Here is a 13781-nt window from a genome sequence, read left to right as displayed (position 1 = left end):
AAATAGATAAATTCTCTCTTTAAACTTTTCCCTCTCTGCTGCCTTAACTTTTTAGCTTGCTGCAGTTTCTTTCATCTGAAAAAGATTCAAAGAATAGATGGGGCTCACTGTCTTTACTTCTTTACCTCACCTCAGGTGAACTCTTCAATATTTTATGGTCTGCCATCCATCCTCATCATTTTCGTGAAATTATTGACAAATATCATAAATGATTTAACTGTTGGTGATCCAGATGGACTTGGTTCTCTTGCAAGATCCCTGTAGCTTACACAGTATGGTTCTGTGTATTATAATTTTATTTAGTTATGGTATACTAGCTATAATGTTGAATTACTACCATTAATCTATTTTAGAATTTAGAAGGACTTTGAACATGAAAGTTTGGGTCGCTCATATTTTCCTTTTCACAAATTTGAAATACCACTGCTTCCTTTTTACTGTTAGTATTCCTTTGGTTAATGAGGGCTTGCAAAATTACCTCATTGAAAGTAGAGGTGTGCTTAACATTGGTTTCATACATATTTATTTAGTGTGTCTTAAAGCATGTGACTATTTGAAGTAAAGCCACAGCAAACACTGAGGACATTAATGTGGACAGAGATTTTTACATCTGGGGTAAAGAAAGGAAATTTACTTAATATTTATGGCCTTGTGGAAATAATATTACTTCTCTGAGCTTTAGTTATTCGTTTGTAAAATAGGGATCATGATACTTTTCTCACTAGGTTATTAAGAAGGTACTTTATTAATAACCCCACAGCTGGTACTCATGAGTATGAGTTTCTTTTGCCTATTCACACTTTTTCCATGCCCCCCAGAACAATGAAAGGTAGAATTTGGAAGCAGTGGACTGTGGACATTGTAACATGTTTCCAAAGTATTCTCTCATACCTTTTGTCCTCAGTAGACTCATTTCAGTGTGTATGATTGGACAGTGAGGAAACAAACCAAAGTTTAAGAAAGTTGTCCAAGATAAAACCATCATATCTACAGAAGGAACTGAAATTAGTATTTTGACCTTTACTTAACATGTTTTGATGTATTTTTTTTTAACTAGTCATCATAAATATTTCAGTATACCTGGAATTCCATGTTTACAGACATTATGGTTCCCTTTTGGTGACAACATAATACTTCAGATTAGATATAATATTCTGATTTATTTAACTATTTTCTTATTGGAAGTTTAAGTTCTTAATGTCTTAAGAAGTTAGAATTTAAATTTCCAAACTTTTTATCAGACTATGATAACCTTGTCGGTAGAGCTCTTTTTTTCCTTTTTGATTTATTTATTTTGGATTAATTCCTTTAAGTTTACTGTTTTTATATTTTAAACACTGTCATCTCTTTTATTAAAAGGAATACAAATACTGAATGTAGGCTTATTGTAAAAATGTCACACCATTTAGAAATAAAGTAGAAGATGGATACCGTCCCTTTTTAGCCCACTCACCTCTCTGAAGACAACAGTTTATTGTATAGCCTTCCTAGATAGTCTGTGTATATAAGTTATTGTATAGGTAATCTAATTTTTTAAATAATTTTTATTGGAGTATAGTTGATTTACAATGTTGTGTTAAGTATCAGATGTACAGCAAGTGAATCAGTTACATATATATATATGCACACATATATACATATATATTTACACACATACACACATATCCACTCTTTTTTAGATTCTTTTCCAATGTAGGCCATTACAGAGTATTTACTAAGTAGAGTTCCCTGTGCTATACAGTAGGTCCTTATTTAGTTATCTATTTTATATATAATAGTGTGTATATGTCTATCCCAATCTTCCAATTTATCCCTGTCCCCCTTCCTCCCTGGGAACCATAAGTTTGTTTTCTACATCCCTGACTCTTTCTGTTTGTAAATAAGTTCCTATGTACCATTTTTTTAGTCTCCATATATAAGTGATATCATATGGTATTTGTCTTTGACTGACTTCACTCAATATAACAGTCTCTAGGTCCATCCATGTTGCTGCAAATGGCATTATTTCATTCTTTTTTGTGGCTGAGTAATATTCCATTGTATATACGTACCACATCTTCCTTATCCATTCCTCTGTTGATGGACATTTAGGCTCCTTCCACATCCTGGCTATTGTAAATAGTGCAGTGAACATTGGGGTGCATGTATCTTTTCGAATTATGGTTTTCTCCAGATATATGCCCAGGAGTGGAATTGCTGTATCATATGGTAGCTCTATTTTTGTTTTTTAAGGAACTTCCATACTCTTCTCCATAGTGGTTGTACCAGTTTACATTCCCACCAACAGTGTAGGAGGGTTCCCTTTTCCCCACACCCTCTCCAGCATTTATTGTTTGTAGATTTTTTGATGATGGCCATTCTGACTGGTGTGAGGTGATACCTTATTGTAGTTCTGATTTGCATTTCTCTAATAATTAGTGATGTTGAGTATCTTTTTATGTGCTTTTTGGCCAGCTGTATGTCTTCTTTGGAGAAATGTCCGTTTAGATCTTCTGCCCATTTTTGGATTGGGTTGTTTGTTTTTTTGATATTGAGCTGCATGAGCCGTTTGTAAATTTTGGAGATTAATCCCTTATTGGTTGCTTCGTTTGCAAATACTTTCTCCCATTCTGGGGGTTGTCTTTTTTTGTTTATGCTTTCCTTTGCTGTACAAAGGCTTTTTTAAGTTTAATTAGATCCCTTTTGTTTTTGTTTTTATTTTCATTACTCTAGGAGGTGGATCAAAAGCGTCTTGCTGCAATTTATGTCATAGAGCGTTCTGCCTGTATTTTCCTCTTAAGAGTTTTATAGTGTCTGGCTTTACATTTAGGTCTTTAATCCATTTTGAGTTTACTTTTGTGTATGGTGTTAGGGAGTGTTCTAATTTCAGTCTTCTACATGTAGCTGTCCACTTCTCCCAGCACCACTTATTGAAGAGAGTATCTTTTCTCCATTGTATATTCTTGCCTCCTTTGTCATGAATTAGGTGACCATAGGTGTGTGGTTTTATCTCTGGACTTTCTATCCTGTTCCTTTGATTTATTTTTCTGTATTTGTGCCAGTACCATACTGTTTTTATTACTGTAGCATTGTAGCATAGTCTGAAGTCAGAGAGCATGATTCCTCCAGTTCCATTTTTCTTTTCTCAAGATTGCTTTGGCTGTTCGGGGTCTTTCGTGTTTCCATACGAATTGTAAAAGTGTTCATTGTAGTTCTGTGAAAAATGTTATTGGTAATTTGATAGGGACTGCATTGAATGTGTAGATTGCTTTGGATAGTATAGTCATTTTGTCACTAGTGATTCTTCCAGTCCAAGAACATGGTATATATATCTCTCCATCTGTTTGTGTCATCTTTGATTTCTTTCATCCATATCTTATAGTTTTCTGAGTACAGGTCTTTTGCCTCCTTAGGTAGGTTTATTGCTAGGTGTTTTATTCTTTTTGATGCGATGGTAAGTGGGATTGTTTGCTTAATTTCTCTTTCTGATCTTTCACTGTTAGTGTGTAGGAATGCAAGAGAGCTCTGTGTATTAATTTTGTATACTGCAACTTTACCCAGATTCATTGATGAGCTCTAGTAGTTTTCTAGTAGCATCTTTAGGATTTTCTATGTAGAGTGTCATGTCGTCTGCAAACAGTGACAGCTTTCCTTCTTTTCCATTTTGGATTCCTTTATTTTTTTTTTCTTCTCTGATTGCTGTGGCTAGGAATCTCTCATTATTTTTATCTTAAATGGAAATATGCTTTATGTGTTTTACACGTAGAGGGCTTTTTGTTTTTTCAACTTTACTTAATTTGTTTGTTTGTTTGTTTTTGGCCGTGCTGCATCCAAAAATAAGATCCTTGCAGGATCTTAGTTCCCCGACCAGGGATTGAACACTGCAGGGCCCTAGCAGTGAAAGTGCAGAGTTGTAACTGCTGGACTGCCAGGGAATTCCCAACTGTAATTTATTTTTAACCAAGCTCTTAATGATGGAAATTTAGATTGTTTCCATTGTTCTTGTTCTTGCATCAGGGAACATTGGTCTTTAAAAATTGGGAATATTTGTTCATATATTTGGGATAAATTCTTAGGGGAAAAATTGAAAAAAAAATTATTGTTTTTATTTCTAAGCACTCTTGATAAGCTATGTTATCCCCACTAAGATTCCATCCAGTAGATCCCATGCATGAGTATTTAAAAGGCCTGAGATATATATTGGGAGTATTCATCATTTGAGAAGGGCAGACAAAGAACATGCTATAAGGCAATATTAGCAGTGGTGGTTGTTGTATTGGTATTATTAGTATTCATGAGGTTAAGACTTTGAGATCTTTAGATCTTTGTTTCACGAATTCATTTCTTTATAGGTTGATTCCTGTGTTAGTGAATGGCATGAAGTACTCAGATATAGATATCATCCTACTTAAGGTAAGGAAACTATTTCCTGATGAATAGGGAAGATTATTTTTATTGACTTAGTAGATCTTTGGATTTGACTAACAGAACATTTATTTAGAGTAGGCCCTATGTAAATAGGCTTTCTGTTATATAGTATGCTACGGAGTTCAAAGATAATGAATTTGGGTGGTAATAGATTCTAGCTTAATTGGAACTAACTAGACAGTGACACTAATAGAGTTCGCATCCATTTCCTGTTAATACAAATTGTTTGGAGTTTATTTTAAAATATGTTAAATATGTTCTGATCTTGATTCAGTTACTCTAGATTATACCAGCTGGTGGGAAACCATATAATGTGGTTTGAAAGTGCCTGATATCTAACATGGGTTATGTGATAGCCTATTCTCCCCTTCACAAAGAACTATTTTCTGCCCAGGGGAGTGGTTCTTAATGAAGAGGTATACAGTTGACCCTTGAAAATGGGATGTTAGCAGCATTGACCTTCAGCTCAGTCAAAAATCCCTGTATAACTTTACAGTTGGCCCTCCGTGTCCATGGTTCCATATCTGCAGATTCAGCCAACCATGGATTATGTAGTAGTGTTAAGACTTCATTTATTGGAAAAAAATCTGCATGTTAGTGGACCCGCACAGTTCCAACCCATATAGTTCAAGAGTCAACTGTATTTCAAAATAATCTGCATAACCCCATCTGAATATTCTCATTCTTTCACTGATATACATATTAGCTTATAATGAATATAACCAAAATTTTCCTTTAAAAAAAATACACAGGGTGATGTTGAAGAAGATGAAACAATTCCTGATAGTGAACAGGACATAAGGCCACGTTTTCATCGATCAAGGACAGTGGCTCAGCAGCATGATGAAGATGGAATTGAAGAGGAAGATGATGATGACGATGAAATTGATGATGATGATACAATTTCTGACTGGAATCTAAGTAAGTCAGAGAGGGAGAAGCACAGTCGCTTGCTTTGGTAACAGTTTTGTTGAGAAATAATTCACATACCATACAGTGCCCTCATTTCATACAGTTCACATACCATACAAAAGGTTACAGTTGAGTGGCTTTTAGTATATTCACAGAGTTGTGCAACCATCACCACAGTAAATTTTGGAACATTTTTATCACCCCGAAAAGAAACCCTGTACCCATTAGTAGTCACTCCCATTTTCTTCCAGTTCGCTAGCCTTAAGCACCGACCAATCTATATTCTGTCTCTAGGAACTGTTCTGGACATTTCCTACAAATGGAATTATACAAAAAGTGGTCCTTTGTGACTGACTTATCTGTTCATCATTTGATGGACATTTTGTTTCCCCCCTTTGGCTATTGTGAGTAATGATGCTGTGAAGTTATGTACAGTTTGATGTGTAAACGTAAGTTTTCAATTCTCTTGGGTATATACCCAGGAGTAGGATTACTGAGTCATATGGTAACTTTATGTTTAACCTTTTGAGGTACTACCAGGCTGTTTTTTAAAGTGGCTCCACCATTTACATTCCCCCCAGCAGTGTCTTAGGGCTCCAGGTTCTCCACATGCTTGTCAATACTTTCTGGGTGTCTCTTTCTGTTATAGCCATTCTGGATGTGAAGTGATAATCTTATTGTGGGTTTGTTTTTGTATTTTCCTGATGGGTCTGCTCTTCATTTACTTGTCATTTTATTCCTTAAAAAGACTTTATCTCACACTGTCATTTCTCAAAGGGGTATATATTTTGTTTGATACTGTGAAATAGAAACATTGACCATAGGAAACAACTTTTCCTGTTTTCCTAACATAAACTTATTTTTTTGTGTGATAATTTGCATGAAAATTGATTATCATGCAATTTTCCAAAATTATATAAATTGCTTTTGTCATATTCAGACTTACAAATATGCTTTTTAAAATCTTGGTTTTCAACCTTACCTGCAAATCCACATCATATATTAAGCCTGCATTCTGGGCCACATACTAATTAGATAACTTTGGGGAGAATCTAGACACCTGTGTTTTGCTTTTGCTTGCGTGCTGGTTTTTAAATCTTGCTGCTCTAGTTCATAGCACATTTCACGTTTTGGGCCATGTAATTCTTTATTGTGGGGTCATCCTGTCCATTATAGGATTTTGAGCAGCAGCCCTGATCTCTGCCCAGTAAATGGCAGTAGCGCAGGAGGTGGGGGGAGAACACACACAAAATTGTGACAACCAGCAGTGTCTTGAGACATTGCCCAGCGTTCCTTGGGACACAAAATCACCCCCAGTTAAGAACCACGCTGTGGGGCTTCCCTGGTGGCTCAGTGGTTGAGAGTCCGCCTGCTGATGCAGGGGACACGGGTTCGTGCCCCGGTCCGGGAAGATCCCACGTGCTGCGGAACGGCTGGGCCCGTGAGCCATGGCCGCTGAGCCTGCGCGTCCGGAGCCTGTGCTCCGCAACGGGAGAGGCCACAACAGTGAGAGGTCCGCGTACTGCAAAAAAAAAAAAAAAAAAAAAAAGAACCACGCTGTGATTCAGAGGGTTGAGATTTCTAGTAACTAACCGATAGAGCAATTAAGGACATGAATCATCAGCCTGAACTCTGTAAATTATTTGGAATTATGCTGATTACTGCCCATTTAGTTTCCTATAACTAACGGTTCCTTAGAGTGACTAACGTGCCAAGGACTTTGTATGCCTTTCACATTTAATCTTTCCAACAGCCTTGGGTAGGTAAAGATACTGCAAAAAGAGAAACTCCCTAAGGTTAGCTTAGCTAGTACTGGTGGCACATGTAGTTTTGGAACCCAAATCTCACACAACAAGAGAACCCAAGGTCTTCATTACTACCACAGAATTACTTCCCAGTGTATTCCTACTTTAAGGTTGGTGAGGAGCATGCATTAAGATTTAATGTGGATAACTGCAAAAGTAATAATGTGTGTTGAATTGGGGGGGGGGGGAATACTTCCTTTTCACATCCCACCCATCATTATGTTCTTCCAGAAGTTTTTCTATGCAGATACAGGAAAACGGGTATACGGGCTTAACCAGCTTTTGTTTCGCTTCGGTTTCTTGCACTTCATAGATAACTGCATTTTTTATAAACTGAAGGTTCGTAGCAACCCTGCACTGATCAAGTCTGTTGGCGCCATTTTTCCAACAGCATTTACTCACTTTGTGACACTGTCACATTTTGGTAATTCTTGGAATATTGCAAGCTTTTTTGTTATTATGTTTGTTAGGGCAATCTGTGATGAGTGATCTTTGATGTTACTGTTGTAATCGTTTTGGGGCTGTGTGAACCATGCTCATATAAGATGGCAAACTTACTAATTAGTAAATGTTGTGTGTGTTCTGACTGCTCCACTCACAGCCATTCCCCATCTCTCTCCCTCTCCTTGAGTGTCCCTGTTCTCTGAGATACAACAATATTGAAATTAGACCAATTAATAACCCTTCAGTGGCCTCTAAGTGTTCAAGTGAAAGGAAGAGTTAGTTGCATGTCTCTCACTTTATTTTATTTTTGGCTGCGTTGGGTCTTTGTTGCTGGGCGCAGGCTTTTCTCTGGTTGTGGTGAGCGGGGCTACTCTTCGTTGCAGTGCGCGGGCTTCTCATTGTGGTGGCTTCTCTTGTTGCGGAGCACGGGCTCTAGGCATGTGGGCTTCAGTAATTGCAGCATGCAGGCTCCGTAGTTGTGGCTCGCGGGCTCTAGAGTGCAGGCTCTGTAGTTGTGGCACACGGGCTTAGTTGCTCTGCGGCATGTGGGATCTTCCCGGACCAGGGCTTGAACCCACGTCCCCTGCATTAGCAGGCAGATTCTTAACCATTGCACCATCAGGGACGCCCCACGTCTCTCACTTTAAATCAAGAGTTAGAAATGATTAAGCTGGGACTTGAAGCCCGCGAACTCCAGCTACTGAAGCCCGTGCACCTAGAGCCCATGCTCCGCAACAAGAGAAGCCACCACGATGAGAAGCCCGCACACCACAATGAAGTAGCCCCTGCTCACCGCAACTAGAGGAAGCCTGCACGCAGCAACAAAGACCCAACGCAGCCAAAAAATCAATCAACTAATTAATTAAAAGAAATGATTAAGCTTAGTGAGGAAGGCATGTAGAAACTGCGGTAGGCCAGAAGCCAGCCCTCTTGCGCCAGTTAGCCAAGTTGTGAGCAAAAGAAAAGTTCTTGAAGGAAGTTAAAAGTGCTACTCCAGTGAACACACACAAACAAAACAAGCAAAACAGCTTGAATGCTGATAAGGAGAAAGTTTTTGTGGTTAACCAGCCACAACATTCCCTTAAGCCAAACCTAGTCCAGAGCAAAGCCCTAACTCTCTTCAATTCTCTGAAAGCTGAGAGAGGAGAGGAAGCTGCAGAAGAAGAGGTTGGTTCTTGAAGTTTAAGGAAAAAAGTCTTTATATCTCCATAACATAATGCAGGGTAAAGCAGCAAATGCTGATATAGAAGCTGCAGCAGGTTATCCAGAAGATCTAAGATAATTAATGAAGGTGGCTGCACAAAACAACAGATTTTCAATGTAGACAAAAGAGCCTTCTGTTGGAAGAAGATGCCATCGAAGACTTTCATAGCTAGAGAGTAGAAGTCAGTGCCTGGCTTCAAAGGGCAGGCTGATTCTTGTTAGGGGCTGATGCAGCTGGTGACTTTAAGTTGAAGCCAGTGCTCATCTACCATCCCGAAAATCCTAGAGTCCTTGAGAATTACACTAAATCTACTCTGTGCTCTATAAATGGAACAAGAAAGCCTAGATGATAGCACATTTGTTTATGACAAGGTTTACTGCATGTTTTAAGCCTACTCTTGACACCTACTGCTCAGAAAAGATGATTTCTTTAAAAATATTACTGCTCATCAACAAAGTACCTGGCCACCCAAGAGCTCAGGTGGAGATGTACAATGAGGTTCATGTTTTTTTCACATCTGCTAACACAGCATTGATTCTGCAGTCCATGGATCAAGGAGTAATTTCAACTTTCAAGTCTTATTATTTAAGAAATACACTTTGTAAGGCTATAGTTGCCATAGGTAGTGATTCCTCTGAAGGATCTGGGCAAAGTAAATTGAAAACCTTCTGGAAGGGATTCACCATTCTAGATGCCATTAAAAACATTTGTGATTCATGGAAAGAGATCAGAATATCAGCATTACATTAACAGGAGTTTGGAAGAAGTTGATTCTTCTTAGGGGGTTCAAGACTTCAGTGGAGAAGGTAACTGCAGATGTTGTGGAAATAGCAAAAGAACTAGAATTAGAAGTGGAGCCTGAAGATGTGACTGCATTGCTGCGTCTCTTGAGAAAACGTTAATGGATGAGGGGTTGCTTCTTATGGGTGAGCAAAGGAACTGCTTTTTCTTGAGATGGAATCTACTCCTGGTGAAGATGCTGTGAAGATTGTTGAAATGACAACTGAGGATTTAGACTATTACATAGTGTTGGTTGATGAAGCAGCAGGAGTGTTTGAGAGGATTGATTCCAATTTTGAAAGAAGTTCTCCTGGGTAAAATGCTGTCAAACAGCGCTGCGTGCTACAGAGAAATCGTTCACGAGAGGAAGAGTCGGTCCATGCAGCGAACTTCACTGTCGTCTTATTTAAGAAACTGCTCATAGCCACCCCAGCCTTCAGCAGCCACCACCCTGATCAGTCAGCAACCACCAACATCAAGGCCAGACCCTCCACAGAAAGATTACAGTTTTTCAAAGGCTCAGATAATGGTTAGCATTTTTTAGCTACAAAGAATATTTTAGTTAAGGTATGTACATGGTTTATAGACATAAAGCTATTACACACTTCACTAGACTACAGCATAGTGTGAACATAACTTTTATATGCACTAGGAAACCAAAAAGTTCAATTGACTCGCTTTGTTGTGGTGGTCTAGAACTGAACCTGCAATATCTGAGGTAGGCCTATGTCTTCTTTTTAGGAGGGGAGGCTGATGTTCTAGAAGTGAAATCAGATCATATATACTCTGCTGATTCTTTTCCATATATCATGCAACTCATTCTGTGTCAGTACATAAATATTTCATTCTGTTTCCTGGCAGTATAATATTCATATGAATGGGTCTACCATACAGTAAGTATAACTAAGACCCTTTTGATGAGTAAGGTGTTATTTCTGGCCAACGTAACAGCTTTATTTAAAAAAAAAAAAAAAGGGCAGTCGTATACAGGATTAAATATCTTCAAACTTTGTAGAGGTAAAAATGTTGTACATACAACAAATTTTATCTGTATATAGATACAGATAGATTTATAGATATATAATTATAAATGATAATGGAAGTTAATGTAATGTCTTTGAATTAAATATTTCCTTAGGAAAATGTTCTGCGGCTGCCCTAGATGTTCTTGCAAATGTGTATCGTGATGAGCTTTTGCCACATATTTTGCCCCTTTTGAAAGAATTACTTTTTCATCATGAATGGGTTGTTAAAGAATCAGGCATATTGGTTTTAGGAGCAATTGCTGAAGGTAAGTCTAAATCAAACTTGAACTGTAAAGTCCTCAATAGGTGCTAATGTGACTAGGCTACTTTAAGGACTTGTTACTCTATAAGCAGAAACTGTTTACGTACTTTGCTGTCTTGTGTTGCTAATAAGACTATTGAAGTAGGTGAGACTATGATCCGCATTAACCTTAAAAACGATATTTGAGTCTAAAAGCCATCTTAGGATAAGTTTTTACTTTGAGCTAGTTAATTATTATTAAACAACCATAGACTTACTTATAACCCCAGCCAGATATTTTGCAAATGCTTTTGTTATAATAAAGAGAACAGAAAAAAAAAGAGAGAACAAAATGAGAGGATTCTGATGTCAGAAGCATCCCTGTTGCTAGAAAAGTTAACTTCTATAGGTAAGTGTAAGAAACGTAAGTCGTGTCATCATCCTCTATAAAGGATCATTATTCTGTCCTAGCTGTAAACATCTATCTACAAGAAATTGAAGCATTTTACAGGCATTTTTGAAAGCCATAATTTCTGTAGCAGAAGTAAAATGAGCTTTCCTAACCCTACTGAAAGATACTTAAAGAGCAGTTAGCGCTCATTTCAGTTATTTCTTTAAAATAATTTTGGAACAGATTATTGCAATATATTTATTGGAATGGAGATGATCTGAATATGTTTCATGGATGCACGTATCAGTTTAGTATTCAACTGAAATAATTTTGTTTTAACCAAATTTCAGCACTTCCTGAAATAGTTCTGTGGTTTTTATTCCTAGGTTGCATGCAGGGCATGATTCCATACCTACCTGAGCTCATTCCTCACCTTATTCAGTGCCTCTCTGATAAAAAGGCTCTTGTGCGTTCCATAACGTGCTGGACTCTTAGCCGCTATGCACACTGGGTAGTCAGCCAGCCCCCAGACACGTACCTGAAGCCATTAATGACAGAACTGCTAAAGCGTATCCTGGATAGCAACAAAAGAGTACAAGAAGCTGCCTGCAGGTGAGACATTCTTTGTTATCTGTATCTTTGACCTGATGGTTTTATAAATCCAAATGAGACTCTACCTAGACATCCATATTTACTGTTTCTTCACATTTTTTTTTTCCTTAGTGGCTTTAACAGTAGCATCATCTTTCACCCTAATTCCCACACAGATATCTGGAGTGGAAGTGGCAAGGGTCCTACTCTTGAAGGAATAAAAAAGTTTGAGCAGAGTGACATTATTAGTCAACAGGTCAACTGTGATAACAAGTTGCCACATAGTGATTCAACTCCAGTAGCCACTCTGTCAGTTGCATTTGGGGCTGTCTCTGTTTTTACATCAGATCAGCAGTTAGTTTCATTACTACCAGCATTTCCGTTTTCTGGAACAAACCTTCATGTTCTAAAAAGCCTTGCCACCTAATGTTTATAGTTCTTAATTTTTCAAATAAAATTGCTTTTACTGTTGACTTTGTTAATAAGAAGAAATAGCTGTTGAAAGAGAGGAAAGTAAATTTCAGTGTAGCTGGACTTTACCAGATCTGAAGCAAAAATGTCTGGAAGAGTCCTAATTCGTAATAATGTGAAAGAAAGTTAAACAAGGGAGCTTTGGTAATTAATAGCACTCAGTTTTTTTTCAAGCGGGGGGAGGATACCAATTATGCTTGGTTTCCTGTAGATTATTCATTCAGCAAGTTTTTTTTTTAGTTCTCTACTAATTGTTAGGCATATATTAAATGCCGAGCTTACATTCTCTGCGTCTTAAAATTTACAGGCTAGTAGAGTATACTGAACAACTATATAATTATAATTTGTGGAAGGTGCCATGAAGGAAATAGATATAGCTCAGTGTTAATGAATAAGACTTCAGTTAACAAATGGCTTAAGCCTGCATTTTAGGAAATTCTTGCCTGGCTAAAACAGAAGAAAATAACCTTAATTTTACAAACGAAGGGTCAGATACACCTGAAAGTCGAGACACATTTAGGTATAAATTGAAGTAATTGCCCTGAGGCCCTGGAGTTTGTTCATTTCTTGTATATTTGTCCTAAAAAATAAGCTGCAAATAAACAAATTTATAATAACAAATGCACTGTGCATTCTAATGTATAGTGTGGAGCCTAGAGAAAATTTTAAACTTAGGAATAATTGACAAAAATAATTGCATATACTTGAAGTGTACCACATGTTGATTTTGATATACATAAGCATGGTAGAACAGTTACCAAAATCAAGATCCTATAGTTAACATGGGTAACTCTTTTTTCTGTGAGAATGCTTAAGATGTACTCAGCAACTTTCAAGTATACAGTGCTGTGTTAACTATAGTCACCATGCTGTACATTAGATCCTTAGAATTTATTCCTTTTTTTTTGAATTTTTTTATACAGCAGGTTCTTATTAGTTATCTATTTTATACATATTAGTGTGTATATGTCAATCCCAATCTCCCAATTCATCCCACTACCCCCACCAACCCCGCCACTTAGAATTTATTCTTATAAATTTGTGCCCTTTGACCTCCAGCACCCCATTTCCCCCTCCCACTGAGAGAAACATTTGAGAGATCGTCACACTGCCGTGTTCTCATACATCTCAAACACCCTAAGTGTTAAAAAATGTTCCTATCATTTAACAGTTTCAATTCTGATTTCATTAATCTGGAACATCACTAGAATGTAAACCCCCCGAGAATGGGGACATTGTTTTGTTCATTGCTATGTTCCCAGCACTCAGTCACTAAATAAATAGTAAACAGCAAATAAATTGTTGAATGAACCAACAGTAGTTTTAGATTTTACCATTGTAGTTAAGCAGATGCCCGTAAGTGACAGCATAGGGAATGGGAAAGAAATGGTTAAAAATAAGCATCTGGTGTGGTACGGTAGGCAAATATGCATGTAAAGTGTAATAGGTATTCTATAAACTGTAGACTTAGATTCCTATCTCTATTGTAAACTGTTTCTTTTCTACAACA

General features: G+C 37.4%; 1 protein-coding gene across 1 annotated transcript in view; it reads left to right on the top strand.

The window, feature by feature from the left end:
• The window catches only part of TNPO1 (transportin 1), an 85240-nt gene that overhangs the window by 55932 nt on the left and 15527 nt on the right, over positions 1-13781 (top strand). The window contains exons 10-14 of the mRNA XM_082836474.1: positions 4332-4392; positions 5160-5328; positions 10691-10843; positions 11596-11821; positions 11933-12098. Coding sequence (XP_082692600.1) covers positions 4332-4392; positions 5160-5328; positions 10691-10843; positions 11596-11821; positions 11933-12098 — 775 coding nt within the window. The remainder of the gene's footprint in view (positions 1-4331; positions 4393-5159; positions 5329-10690; positions 10844-11595; positions 11822-11932; positions 12099-13781) is intronic.

This window comes from Leucopleurus acutus, assembly GCF_964270905.1.
Source record: "Leucopleurus acutus genome assembly, chromosome: 3".
In the NCBI taxonomy this organism is placed as follows: domain Eukaryota; kingdom Metazoa; phylum Chordata; class Mammalia; order Artiodactyla; family Delphinidae; genus Leucopleurus; species Leucopleurus acutus.
The sequence above is the reverse complement of the archived record's forward strand: the minus strand, read 5'-3'. Positions and strand labels throughout refer to the sequence as shown.